This window comes from Caretta caretta, chromosome 3 (genome assembly GCF_965140235.1).
Source record: "Caretta caretta isolate rCarCar2 chromosome 3, rCarCar1.hap1, whole genome shotgun sequence".
NCBI classification, from domain to species: Eukaryota; Metazoa; Chordata; order Testudines; family Cheloniidae; genus Caretta; species Caretta caretta.
Window position 1 is genome coordinate 147,036,133 of NC_134208.1, and position 13,752 is coordinate 147,049,884.

Below are 13,752 nucleotides of genomic sequence, written 5' to 3' on the forward strand. Positions count from 1 at the left end.
TTTCATCCTATTACTATTACTCCAGTTTACAACGTCATCCAGATCCTCCTGTAGGGTATCCCTGTCCTCCTCTAAATTGGCAATACCTCCCAGCTTTGTATCATCCGCAAACTTTATTAGCACACTCCCACTTTTTGTGCCAAGGTCAGTAATAAAAAGATTAAATAAGACTGGTCCCAAAACCGATCCTTGAGGAACTCCACTGGTAACCTCCCTCCAGCCTGACAGTTCACCTTTCAGTAGGACCCGTTGTAGTCTCCCCTTTAACCAGTTCCTTATCCACCTTTCAATTTTCCTATTGAGCCCCATCTTATCCAATTTAACTAATAATTCCCCATGTGGCACGGTATCAAATGCTTTACTAAAATCGATCCACTGCGTTTCCTTTGTCTAAAAAATCTGTTACTTTCTCAAAGAAGGAGATCAGGTTGGTTTGGTACGATCTACCTTTTGTAGAACCATGTTGTATTTTGTCCCATTTACCATTGACTTCAATGTCCTTAACTACCTTCTCCTTCAAAATTTTTTCCAAGACCTTGCATACCACAGATGTCAACTAACAGGCCTATAATTACCCAAATGACTTTTTTTTTCCCTTTCTTAAAAATAGGAACTATATTAGCAATTCTTCAATCATACAGTACAACCCCTGAGTTTACAGAGTCATTAAAAATTCTTGCTAAATTAGTTGAGACAATAGTAAAGAATAAAATTGTCAGACACATAGAAGAAGATAAATTGTTGGGCAAAAATCAGCATGCTTTCTGTAAAGGGAAATCATGTCTTACTAATCTATTAGAGTTCTTTGAAGAGGTCAACAAACATGTGGACAATGGGGATCCAGTAGACATAGTGTACTTAGATTTCCAGAAAGCCTTCGACGAAGTCCCTCACCAAAGGCTCTTATGTAAATTAAGTTGTCATGGGATAAGAGGGAAGATCCTTTCATGGATTGAGAACTGGTTAAAAGACAGGGAACAAAGGGTAGGAATAAATGGTAAATTTTCAGTATGGAGAGGGATAACCAGTGGTGTTCCCCAAGGGTCAGTCCTAGGACCAATCCTATTCAACTTATTCATAAATGATCTGGAGAAAGGGGTAATCAGTGAGGTGGCAAAGTTTGCAGATGATACTACACTGCTCAAGATAGTTAAGACCAAAGCCGACTGTGAAGAACTTCAAAAAGATCTCACAAAACTAAGTGATTAGGCAACAAAATGGCAAATGAAATTTAATGTGGATAAATGTAAAGTAATGCACATTGAAAAAAATAACCCTAACTATACATACAATATGATGGGGGTTAATTTAGCTACAACTAATCAGGAAAGAGATCTTGGAGTCATCATGGATAGTTTTCTGAAGACGTTCATGCAGTGTGCAACGGCAGTCAAAAAAGCAAACAGGATGTTAGGAATAATTAAAAAAGGGATAGAGAATAAGATGGAGAATATCTTATTGCCCTTATATAAATCCATGGTATGCCCACCTCTTGAATATTGCGTACAGATGTGGTCTCATCTCAAAAAATATATACTGGCATTAGAAAAGGTTCAGAGAAGGGCAACTAAGATGATTAGGTTTCAGAGTAACAGCCGTGTTAGTCTGTATTCGCAAAAAGAAAAGGAGTACTTGTGGCACCTTAGAGACTAACCAATTTATTTGAGCATGAGCTTTCGTGAGCTACAGCTCACTTCATTGGATGCATACCGTGGAAACTGCAGCAGACTTTATATACACACAGAGAATATGAAACAATACCTCCTCCCACCCCACTGTCCTGCTGGTAATAGCTTATCTAAAGTGATCATCAAGTTGGGCCATTTCCAGCACAAATCCAGGTTCTCTCACCCCCTCACCCCCCTCCCAAAAACCACACACACAAACTCACTATCACGCTGGTAATAGCTCATCCAAAGTGACCACTCTCCCTACAATGTGCATGGTAATCAAGGTGGGCCATGTCCAGCACAAATCCGGGGGGGGGGGGTGAGAAAACCTGGATTTGTGCTGGACATGGCCCACCTTGATTACCATGCACATTGTAGGGAGAGTGGTCACTTTGGATGAGCTATTACCAGCAGGAGAGTGAGTTTGTGTGTGTGGTTTTTGGGAGGGGGGTGAGGGAGTGAGAGAACCTGGATTTGTGCAGGAAATGGCCCAACTTGATTATCATGCACATTGTGTAGAGAGTTGTCACTTTGGATGGGCTATCACCAGCAGGAGAGTGAATTTGTGTGGGGGGGGTGGAGGGTGAGAAAACCTGGATTGGTGCTGGAAATGGCCCAACTTGATGATCACTTTAGATAAGCTATTACCAGCAGGACAGTGGGGTGGGAGGAGGTATTGTTTCATATTCTCTGTGTGTATATAAAGTCTGCTGCAGTTTCCACGGTATGCATCCGATGAAGTGAGCTGTAGCTCACGAAAGCTCATGCTCAAATAAATTGGTTAGTCTCTAAGGTGCCACAAGTACTCCTTTTCTTTTTAAGATGATTAGGGGTTTGGAACGGGTCCCATATGAGGACAGATTAAAGAGGCTAGGACTTTTCAGCTTGGAAAAGAGGAGACTAAGGGGGGATATGATAGAGGTATATAAAATCATGAGTGGTGTGGAGAAAGTGAATAAGGAAAAGTTATTTACTTGTTCCCATAACATAAGAACTAGGGGCCACCAAATGAAATTAATGGGCAGCAGGTTTAAAACAAATAAAAGGAAGTCCTTCTTCACACAGCGCACAGTCAACCTGTGGAACTCCTTGCCTGAGAAGGTTGTGAAGGCTAGAACTATAACAGGGTTTAAAAGAGAACTGGATAAATTCATGGAGGTGAAGTCCATTAATGGCTATTAGCCAGGATGGGTAAGGAATGATGTCCCTAGACTCTGTTTGTCAGAGGGTGGAGATGGATGGCAGGAGAGAGATCACTTGATCATTACCTGTTAGGTTCACTCCCTCTGGGAAACCTGGCATTGGCCACTGTCAGTAGATAGGATACTGAGCTGGATGGACCTTGGGTCTGACCCAGTATGGCCATTCTTATGTTCTTCCCGGACACCCCAGTAATCCAGTTTTGATCCTCAGCTCTGATTCCTGATTCTGACTCGGTCTTTACCATTGGCTCTGTCATTTGGCTTCTGACTCCAGTTCTGACCTTCGACCCTGGTTCTGGCCTTGTCTTGAGCCAGGGCTCTGGCATTTGGACTCTGACCACTAGGCATGAACGCCTCAGACCCGGTCTCCTGACAATATCTTCATTGTGCATTTCTATAACATTCAAATGTGTGTTTCTTTAATGTCTGCAGGGTTATTGTAGCCATGTTGGTCCCAGGAATTAAGAGAGATTATAAATGAGGTAATATCTTTTATTGGACCAGCTTCTGTTGGTGAGAGAGACAAGCTTCCAAGCGACACAAGAGCTCTTCTTCAGGCGTAGCTTGAAAGCTTGTCTTTCTCACCAACAGAAGTTGGTCCAATAAAAGATATTACCTCACCCTCCTTGTTTCTTTGACGTTTAACCTTAATTCTGAATTTCTTGTGTTTTTAGTAGTAGTTTTTTGATAACTAAAGTATGCCAATACATTGTACCACCATTAATATACTTATATATAGTCTCCATCTTAACTCCAGTTTAATATAATTTTTGTCTGGATTGGATACATCTTCCAGTGTAAATGGATAGCTCTTCCTGCTTTGCTGTTTTCAGCTCTTCTGAAATGACAACTCTTTTTTGGGGGATAGGGGAGGCAGGCGTTTATAACCACAGTTCCTCACGTTTATTTTTATATGGGGCCATGGATGATTGGAACCTTCCAATTTTTTCGGGTAACATGCTACTAAATCTTTTATTATACTGCTTAGCGATGAATTCATTGTTCCCAATAGACAAGCATGGTATCTTCACTGTGGCCCACATGGAGGATATAAAAGCAAGTTATTTTTCTTGTTTTGCTTTTTATACTTGGACATATTAAAACTATATTTTTAGGTTCTTGCTGCTACAAGTTTCACCACTGACAATATACAAGATTCTTTGTTAAAAACAAGGAATCAGTGCTTTCAGTTCTGCAACACTAGGCCTCCTTTGCTTGCTGAGAACTGTATTTTTAATACTATATGCATATACAAACTCACACCTCCTTTTTAAATTTCAAATGACTGTTCATATTTTCAAATTAAATTATCGCATTTTTCTCCCAAGATTTCAAAAAGTATTGTTTTCATTTAGGTAGTTCACCACATCTGCTTTGGACAGAATTTATATAATGCCTTTCACACACTCAGTTCCTCAGAGCACATTTCAAAGTAATGGTAGCGTAATGACCACTGGCTAAACAGAGCAGCCATTATGCATTCAACTATAGTTCACAGTCTTGCACATTAGGACCTGTTTTATTGAGAGGGCAAATGTTTCCCTGGACCCTGAGGTTATCCACCTGGAGAGCTACCAGAGACAAGCAGGACAACGTAACGTCTCATGCACTTCTAACTTTACAATATGAGATTTATGGAAGACCATACGATTCATCAAAGCCTTCTGTTTAGTACAGGGGATAAAGGCAAAGAAATCTAAAATAGGGCTGTACCACCAATTTAACCCCCAAATCTAGTTTGTGACATTACTCGTGTATTCCCTTGCTTTTAAAAAAACTGTGTATATGATTGTGGCCCCCTGTTCAGAGATGCCAAGTTGCCCATTTCCAAAACCTCAAGATATAGGGACTTATAGGAACAATGAACGTGAAGGATAATAAATTCTCTTTGAGAAGTAGCTTGTCATTTTACTTGAAGACTTCTTTTGTGCCCCCTTTGAAGAATTACTCCCAGTTTGAAACTGGCCCACTGAATTTTTTTTCCTTCATGAGGGATATTGTCTACTTAGAAAAAAGAAAAGGCGTACTTGTGGCACCTCAGAGACTAACAAATTTATTTGAGCATAAGTTTTCGTGCATCCGATGAAGTGAGCTGTAGCTCACGAAAGCTTATGCTCAAATAAATTTGTTAGTCTCTAAGGTGCCACAAGTATGCCTTTTCTTTTTGCGAATACAGACTAACACGGCTGCTACTTTGAAACCTGTCTACTTAGAGATGCTCCCAACTGGAAGTGGCCCCCTGGGAATAAGTGCATATTCGGTAGCAGGGAGAGCAGAGAAAAAGAGGATATTTGGATGTGACTACTGTCCTGGATCTATGTTCATTTAAACCAGCTGAAGATCTGGGCCTATGTTTTCTAGGATCAAAATTCATTAGGGACAAACGTGAATATGAGAATGGCCTGATTTTCAGAGATGCTTAGTACCTGTAGCCCGCACAGAACTCAGTGCAAGCTGTGAGTGCTCAGCAGCTCTGAGAAATCAGGCCATCACTGACTATTATTTCTAGTGTTTATGCAGCAGTATAAATTGCACCACAAACAGCTTTAAGTGCTTATTACTTAAAACCCATTGTTGCACCACTCCAGAAATTTGTCATTTAGGGCTGGATCCACAAAGGGATCTAGGCACCTAACTGCCACTTTAGGTACCTAAGCCCAAAATTTAGATCCTCAAAATACCCACTAAATTGCTGCTTAACCTGGTAGGCACCTAAGTTTCCTCTGGTAACGTCTCCTGATGACGCCAAACAGCTTGGTGACTATACACAAAGTAGGTGTTCTTCTACCTATCTCACCTGCAAGGCCCAATCCAGTAGGCATCCTCAGAAGCCACCTATCAGATTGCCCCCACCCATCCACCAAAAACGCAGCCCAGGAAAAAGAGGTGGTGATGGCAACAGCGGCACCCTCATAGTCAGAAGTTAGAGAATTCACCCAAGATCTAGGAAACCAGGGTTCAAGTTCCTACTCTGCCTGATGTGGAGCAAGATCTCTTTCCCTTCCCAGGTGTGCGCCTAACCACTGGGCTTTAAGGTGTTCTGGGGTGGGTCACTCTTTCTTGCTTTTGAAGCTGTTCCAATTTGTAGGAAATACTTAAACAGAGAGAGAACAGCTCTCTCGCCCAATGGTTAGGGCACTCACCTGATGGTTCCAGTCCCTGGTCCAGTGAATATCTAACTATTTCGTACAAAGTGGAACAGTTTCCACAGGATAGATTCCCACCTCAGAAAGCAGTAGTTAGGAACTCATCTGAGAGGGTGGAGATCTGGGTTCAAATCCCTGATACAAATTAGACAGAGTGGGGATTTGAATCGGGGTCTCCCGTACCCTGGGTGAGCGCTCTAGCCACTGGGATATTGAATAGAAGGCCACTATTACCACCTCCTCCATTTTTTGTGAGAAAGAGGATGACGCGGCTTAGGCACCTAACTCCAGGAGCGGGTTCATGGCTGTGAATCCCGAGTACATGAGGCACCTCCTTCTGGCCCAGTATTAAGCGCCTAAGTCCCTTTGAGGGCTGGGGCTTAGGACACATCTCCCTCCTCAGTATTTCCTACAGGCTAGTTTAAGCAGCTCCTTGTCCACATAGTGGCCTTTGTGACTCCCATTAGGCTTCTAACTCTCCCCATGCTTTGTATAGGAGCCTAGCTGCCTAACTTGAGAATGAATTCCATTAGGTGGCAGGAGACTTAAATGTTAGACATTGCAATGCTGAGACTAAGTCCCCTTTGTGGATCTAGCCCTTAGTCTATTATTATTTGTATTATTATAGAACCTAAGAATCTCAGTCATGGACCAAGACCTCCATTGTGCTAGGTGCTGTACAAACACAGAACAAGGAGACAGTCCCTTCTCCAAAGAGCTCACAATCTAATTACAAGACAAGAGACAAACAGGTGGATATCAACAGGCGGGGGGGAAGCATTGGGAAACAATGAGACAATAATATTTATCAGCACAACAGGCAGTGGTCTCAGCACACCAGCTGTCTAACTGCAGTCAAGCTTTCTGTAGACCTTAGAGCAGAGAAAAGGATGTCACAGGAATCAAGACACGAGATGAGAGCCTGGACAAAGGTTTTAGCTGGATGGATGGATGGATCAATCAATCAATCGAAAGGTCATATTTTAGAGATGTTACACAGAAAGAATCTTCAAGACTTAGACACAGCCTGGAAATGAGGACTTAGAAAGAGGTTCAAAGCAAAGATGATACCCAGGTTACGGGCCTGAGTGACAGGTAGGATGATAGTGTTGTCCACAGTATTATTATATTATGCTTCTGCTTTTTATATAAATGTACATATTTCTCAAGAACCACCAATCTTTAAAAAAAGTATAATCAAAGAATTCCCCTGCTGAATTGACATTTTAAACCACTTGAGAAGAGGGTTACAGACGGAAATGACAGATTTCTAGCATGACTGTGACAGCATCTTAAGCCATGTGTCATATGATGAACTTTGAGACTGCACAATTATACTGAAGTAACCTTCACATTGAATACATTCTGCCTAAATTGCTTCTCCTCCTCTCCATCTTCAATCTATGACCTCCTTATTTTCAGATCTGTTTCCACTTTAGAAACTTTACTGGTATCTATTTACTATTTTCTTTCCATGAGCCTCTGCATTCTCAGTACGTCTTCCCTCCCCAAAGTAATCTGACTAGATATTCTTCCCACCTTAATCTCCAAACCCTGAATCATTTCAGGAGCTTTTCCATCACATTTTTTCCAATTTCAATAATAGTCCTTCCCTTATTCAATAAACAGAATAATCCACAATATTCTAATTCAGATGTAATTAGAGCTGACATTTGGCACAATTCATCTTTCAAATCTCTACATTATATTTACTTGTTTCACAGACTTTGCTTGTTGTTTGATCACACACATTGGTTTTACTGCATTACTCACTGTGACCCCAATGTCTCTTTTTCCTGGACTTTCTTCTAAATCTAATCCAAAACATTTCACATGTAAACAAAGCCAAGTCACGCAAACAACAATCCAGGGACAGAATGTTGTGATATATTTAAAATCATGCAAAACAGAAGAGGGTGAATCATTTAAGTGTTTTAGTTGAACAAGTATTTTGTTGCTAAGAGGGGCTCAATTGGTCCCCACTCTTAGGCTTGTCTACACAGTGGGGTGCTGCGCTCTACAGGGTGTGATTTCTAAAGCACAATAACGTGCTGAGCATTAGCTGGTCCATGTAGACGTTGCTGGTGTCCAAATGTTCTCTAGTGCATTTTAACATAGTGCTGTTTGCCTCAAGCTTTCTTTAACCAGTTTTCACATATATCTTGAAGAGAATTGATCCTTTTGGCTTGCTGTATTTGAGGGATCGTGTGCCCACCATAACCTTCTGGGATCTGTCTGTTCTATTTTGATGCATTTTTACTGTGTAATATCTGAAATGATTTCCTCTACTTTTTCACCCAGAGCTCATTGCAACATCATGTGGATAGCACAAGGGGGAACATGGGGGCAAAACCATTCAGCATACTTAGTCCTGCCATGAGTTCAGGGGACTGGACTAGATGACCTCTCAAGGTCCCTTCCAGTCTTATGATTCTATGACTAATGTAGACATGCTAAACTGTCTCTGCTTAAACCAGTTCAGTTACAAACTGTTCCCCAAAGCCTGTGGTCTTGATTTTTCTACAATCTACTGTGTAATGCTAACTGATGACAGATCTACTGTGTACTACTGTGTTCTGCTAACTGATGACAGATCCTCTTAACTTTAGTATAAAAAAAAAGATAAACTCAAGGCATATCTTAGCATTAAGTAAAGAATGAAACACTGCTAAGGAGATTAATATTAATATTTGTACCAATATATATTACCAGAAAATGTCATGGTTGATTTATTATATTTAATATATTATAATATACCCTAACTTTGGCTGATACTAAGGCCCACCCAGAAGCTGCTCTTGGTGCAGCAGGCAGTGGTCTGTCTTCTGAGCAGGAACATTTGACACAGTTATCAATCAAACTATGGGGCCACTTAAAGGTCTTATTTCCTTAACTTCAAGAACTGAATGGGATACGGCCATTTCCTCTCAGGAACCACCTCTATATCTCTCTCCTGTCCCACCACATCTGCTATGCTCACAGTGGGGTCTTAGGCTGACAAAGCTCAGGTTTGAACTTGTGACGCTCTAGGACATTAAGGCATTTTCAGTGGAAGGTCTGTAACTGTGGAACTTGCTTCTACAGGAGATCAGAGAATATGTATGGATTTTATTGCCACAACCTGGTCTACACTGGAGAAATTAAACCAGTTGAAGTCTCTAGGGTAGTTATAGAACACGTTGTGTCCACATACCAAAGCACTCCAAATGGTCAACAAAGGATCTAATATTCAGTTAGAACAGACTTTCTTCAGCAGGTGTAACAGGTTCAGACTGTACTAGTTTAATAGTACTGTGGCTGAAGACAAGTTGAAACTTTATCCTCCTTCTGCTACTGACCCACAATGCACTGGTGGTCTTGCAGAATCACCGGGTTCCAGAGTACACTGCTTTTAGAAGCAGAACCAGAAATCCACAATCCAGAGTCACTGAGACCGACATTATTTAGGGCAGTGCAAATGTGGACGTGGGGCAAAACTTTGCAGCATTTAAGGTCTGAGGCCTTTTTCTGCAGCCACATTAGGACAGCAGCAGCCATGAGCTAAGAAGCAGAAAGTCACATCCCCACATTCCATGTAAATCGCATCAAAACAATGTAACATTGGGCTGTTAAGAAGGCGCTCCTGTCGTAAGTGCTGACCATCACTAGATAAAGAAACAGATCTTAAGATGGTTAAAGAAAACTTTGTTTGATAGCATTCTGTCTGGCAAGGAATCACTCATCAACAGATGTGACTGTGAAATCTATACTTCTTTATTGTTTTGCCTTTATGGTCCCCACTTCTCTATTGTTTAGCTGTATGGTTTCTGTCTGTTACATAACTAATTTTGCAAGATTTATTTATATCCATTAAGGTGGTGGGGTCTGATTGGTTAAAGAACTGTTTTGTAATGGGCTAGGATTGGTGGAAAATACTGTTTTGTAGCACTTTGATTATGGTACAGCTAAGCAGGACTCAAGTTTAACTATATAAACGGGGGTCCAAAAGGAAGTTCTTTGGAAATTAACTCCAGGACATAGTCCAAGATCAGAGCTGCCAGACTTCAACAGCCTGTCAGCTATATTGTGCAGAAGGTGGAGGAGCCCCGGATGACCTGATCCCTGACTGGCCACTAAGAAAAGTTCATCTGCCTTATTGGGAGTGATGAGCATTGTATGCTTAGCGTGTGTATTCTGTTTTGGTAACTGTTAATAAATAGAGGTTAAGGATATTATTCTGTAAGGCTCCTTCACCGGTATCAGGCCCTGCAAACCCACTCTAAGCCTTAGGGTGGGTACTTAAATTAACCAGGTTATGCCCTGAGCTCTATGGGTGGCCCTGAGCTCTAGGAACTGGGTAAGGATAGGTGCCTAGGAATTGGGAAAGGGTGAGGGTGCCTAAATTAACTGGGTTACGCCTTGAGCCCACAGAAGGGTAAAGTTGGGGTGCCCTGGACTGTTTGGGTAACAAGAATGGCTAGTGTGGACACACGGAACAGTTTGAGCTTAAGTTAGTTTAATACAAATAGATGAATTACAAATGGGTCAACTCTTTGGCGTAAACCAGACTCTTTAGAGCAAGCTTTAGGAAGCTTCCCAAACAACCATTTTGTAAGATATTTCACACAGATGCAATCAACTATTGTAATAAACTGGCTTAAAAAGAAAGGAGGAGGGTTTCACCTTCAAGAGGTAAAGCGGTGTAGCTTTATTACCATAGTGCATTTGGACACAACAGTGATGAGTGCCAAAGAGAGGACAACAATTACAACAGAAACTTGTTGTCACTTTCGGTACTTACCTCATTGGTAACTGGTAACACTGATGATGCAAAATCACAGTATTTCAGTGCATTGCTTCTATGGCCAAGATCTTTGTAGCACTGAAAGAAAAAAAACTGTGTAAAAACTAACCAGGCCCTCTATAATACCAGACTCTATGAATTATATATATATATTTTTTAAAGTAAACTGTTTTAGTTACCTTTGCCAAAAACACATAATTGTATTTGGAATATCCAGGATGCATTTCTTCAGCCTGGATAATAAAATACAGGAAACAACAGAAATACAAATATAGCATGATGAGACTAATGTGATCAAGATTCAATTTCCAATAAAGCATAAAGCTTCCTCAAAGATTTAGACTGGGTCCCTTCTGTCTGAATCATCTCATACCAATGCTCCATAATTCCTTTAGCACTGTTTAAAAAATATATACATGTAACATTCTTATGGTTAACACGCAAAAGCTGGAAAAGTAGTTTTTTGAGACTTTGCTCAAGTCCTGGGGCTTCTGTCTCTTAAACGCTTGTAAAAGGATCAAGAAAATGCATCACCCCAGATACAAAATCAACAGCGTTCACCCATTCATACCAGGTGGAAGATAATTTTTTTTAAAAAGTGGTATTTTACTCTGCTGTCAAATAACCAAGAAACCATTGCTCACTCTAGGCAAGTGAGCAAGAACTATGCACAGTTGCTTTATCGATTTTTTTCACCCTTCCCCTCTTCTCCTTCCCTCTTTTATCTGTGTCTCCACACTCTTCTTCACCCTCTCTCCGGGAAGGTTCAAGATGTCTTTAAAATATATTTGGGAGCATCTGACTCCCCTAATGCTAACTTTGTTGTAAGAGCTCTGGATAGACTCCTCTGATGCCCTGCAGAGTTGGATACATGTATTCAAAAAATCTTATCTCGGCACGAGCCACAGATATTACCCCTTTTTGAATATACAAGAGATGTGCAAATCTTAATGATGATTGAACACTTTACAAAATAATTGGTAACCATAAGGACAGTAGTTATGAAGTATCTCAGCGGAATTTACTATTGCTGCTATTTCTTAGGCCAAAACATTCGCTGTTATTGGTGGTACTGTGGAAAAAAAATGCACAAACATTTATCATCAGGCATTAGACAGGTGCAGAAGATCACTTAAAACTACAGTTACTTTACAGCACTGGAGCCTGAGCCAAAGTCCACTGATGTCAATGGGAGTTTTTCCACTGACTTAGTGGAAAGTGACCCTTAAATAGAATAAACATTGGTTATATAGGCAGGGTGGTAGTGTAGATGTAGATACGTATTGTCCAACAATACAGGAATTTGTGTTTATTTTTAAACAAAGTAGGGACATGAAAAAAGCAAGCTTGATATTGAGGAAAAATGTGTTTGTCCAATAAATCTGAAAAATAGCTCAAGAAGGGGATGGAGACCCAAGTCCTGAGGTAAGTGGGATACAGGGAGGAAACACAAGGAGGAGGATGCAACAGGGGAGGTCTCCTGATTCATACTGAGAAAGTAGGGCAATCAGCTAGTTACCTTAGGTGCCTGTACACAAACACAAAAAGCCTGGGAAATCAGCATGAAGAATTGGAAGTCCTGGCACAGTCAAGGAACTAGGATGGGATTGGAACAACAGAGACTTGGTGGGGTAACTCACATGACTGGAGCACTGTCATGGATGGGTATAAACTGTTCAGGAAGGACAGGCGGGGGAGAAAAGGTGGAGGAGTTGCACTGTATGTAAGAGAGCAGTCTGATTGCTCAGAGCTCCAGTATGAAACTGGAGAAAAGCCCGTTGAGTCTCTTTGGGTTAAGTTTAGAGGTGAGTGCAACAAGGGTGATGTTGTGGTGGGCATCTGCTATAGACCACCAGAGCAAGAGGATGAGGTAGATGAGGCTTTCTTTGGACAACTACCTAACAGAAGTTTCCAGATCACAGGCCCTGGTTCTCATGGGGGATTTCAATCATCTGGACATCTGCTGGGAGAGCAATACAGCAGTGCAGACAATCCAGGAAGTTTTTGGAGAGTGTTGGGGACACCTTCCTGGTGCAAGTACTGGAGGAACCAACTAGGGACCATGCTCCTCTTGACCTGCTGCTCATAAACAGGGAAGAATTAGTAGGGGAAGTAGAAGAAGGTGGCAACCTGGGCAGCAGTGACCATGAGATAGTCGAGTTCAGGATCCTGACAAAAGGAAGAAAGGAGAGCAGCAGAAAATGGACCCTGGACTTCAGAAAAGCAGACTGACTCCCTCAGGGAACTAATGGGCAGGATCCCCTGGACGGCTAACATGAGGGGGAAAGGAACCCAGGAGAGCTGGCTGTATTTTAAAGAAGCCTTATTGAGGGCAAAGGAACAAACCACCCCAATGTGCAGAAAGAATAGCAAATATGGCAGGTGACCAGCTTGGCTTAACAGAGAACTCTTTGGTGAGCTTAAACACACAAAGGAAGCTTACAAGAAGTGGAAACTTGGACAGATGGCTAGGAGGAGTATAAAAATATTGCTTGAACATGCAGGGGTGTAACCAAGAAGGCCAAAGCACAATTGGAGTTGCAGCTAGCAAGGGATGTGAAGGGTAACAAGAAGAGTTTCTACAGGTATGCTAGCAACAAGAAGGTGGTCAGGGAAAGTGTGGGACCCTTACTGAATGGGGGAGCAACCTAGTGACAGATGATGTGGAAAAAGCTGAAGTACTCCATGCTTTTTTTGCCTCTGTCTTCACAGACAAGGTCAGCTCCCAGACTGATGCACTGGGCAACACAGTATGGGGAGGAGGTGAGCAGCCCTCAGTGGTGAAAGAACAGGTTCAGGACTATTTAGAAAAGCTGGACAGGTCCATGGGGCCTGATGCAATGCATCCAAGGGTGCAGAGGGAGTTGGCTGATGTGATTGCATAGCTATTGGCCATTATCTTTAAAAACTCCTGGCGATCAGGGGAGGTCCCAGACGATTGGAAAAGGGCA

General features: G+C 41.7%; 1 protein-coding gene across 3 annotated transcripts in view; it reads right to left on the reverse strand.

Moving 5' to 3' along the window:
* RMDN2 (regulator of microtubule dynamics 2) overlaps positions 1-13,752 on the reverse strand; it is a 73,559-nt gene that overhangs the window by 10,318 nt on the left and 49,489 nt on the right. For 2 of the 3 annotated variants that reach the window (XR_007355715.2, XR_007355716.2), the window contains exons 11-12: positions 10,981-11,034; positions 10,798-10,879 (exon numbers count right to left, since the gene is read on the reverse strand). Coding sequence is in view for 1 of the 3 variants with exons in the window: in XM_048843618.2 (XP_048699575.1) it covers positions 10,799-10,879; positions 10,981-11,034 (135 nt within the window). In the remaining 2 variants the exon portion in view is untranslated. Of the gene's footprint in view, positions 1-10,797; positions 10,880-10,980; positions 11,035-13,752 lie in introns of those variants that run through there. The other variant, XM_048843618.2, reaches the window with a different exon arrangement.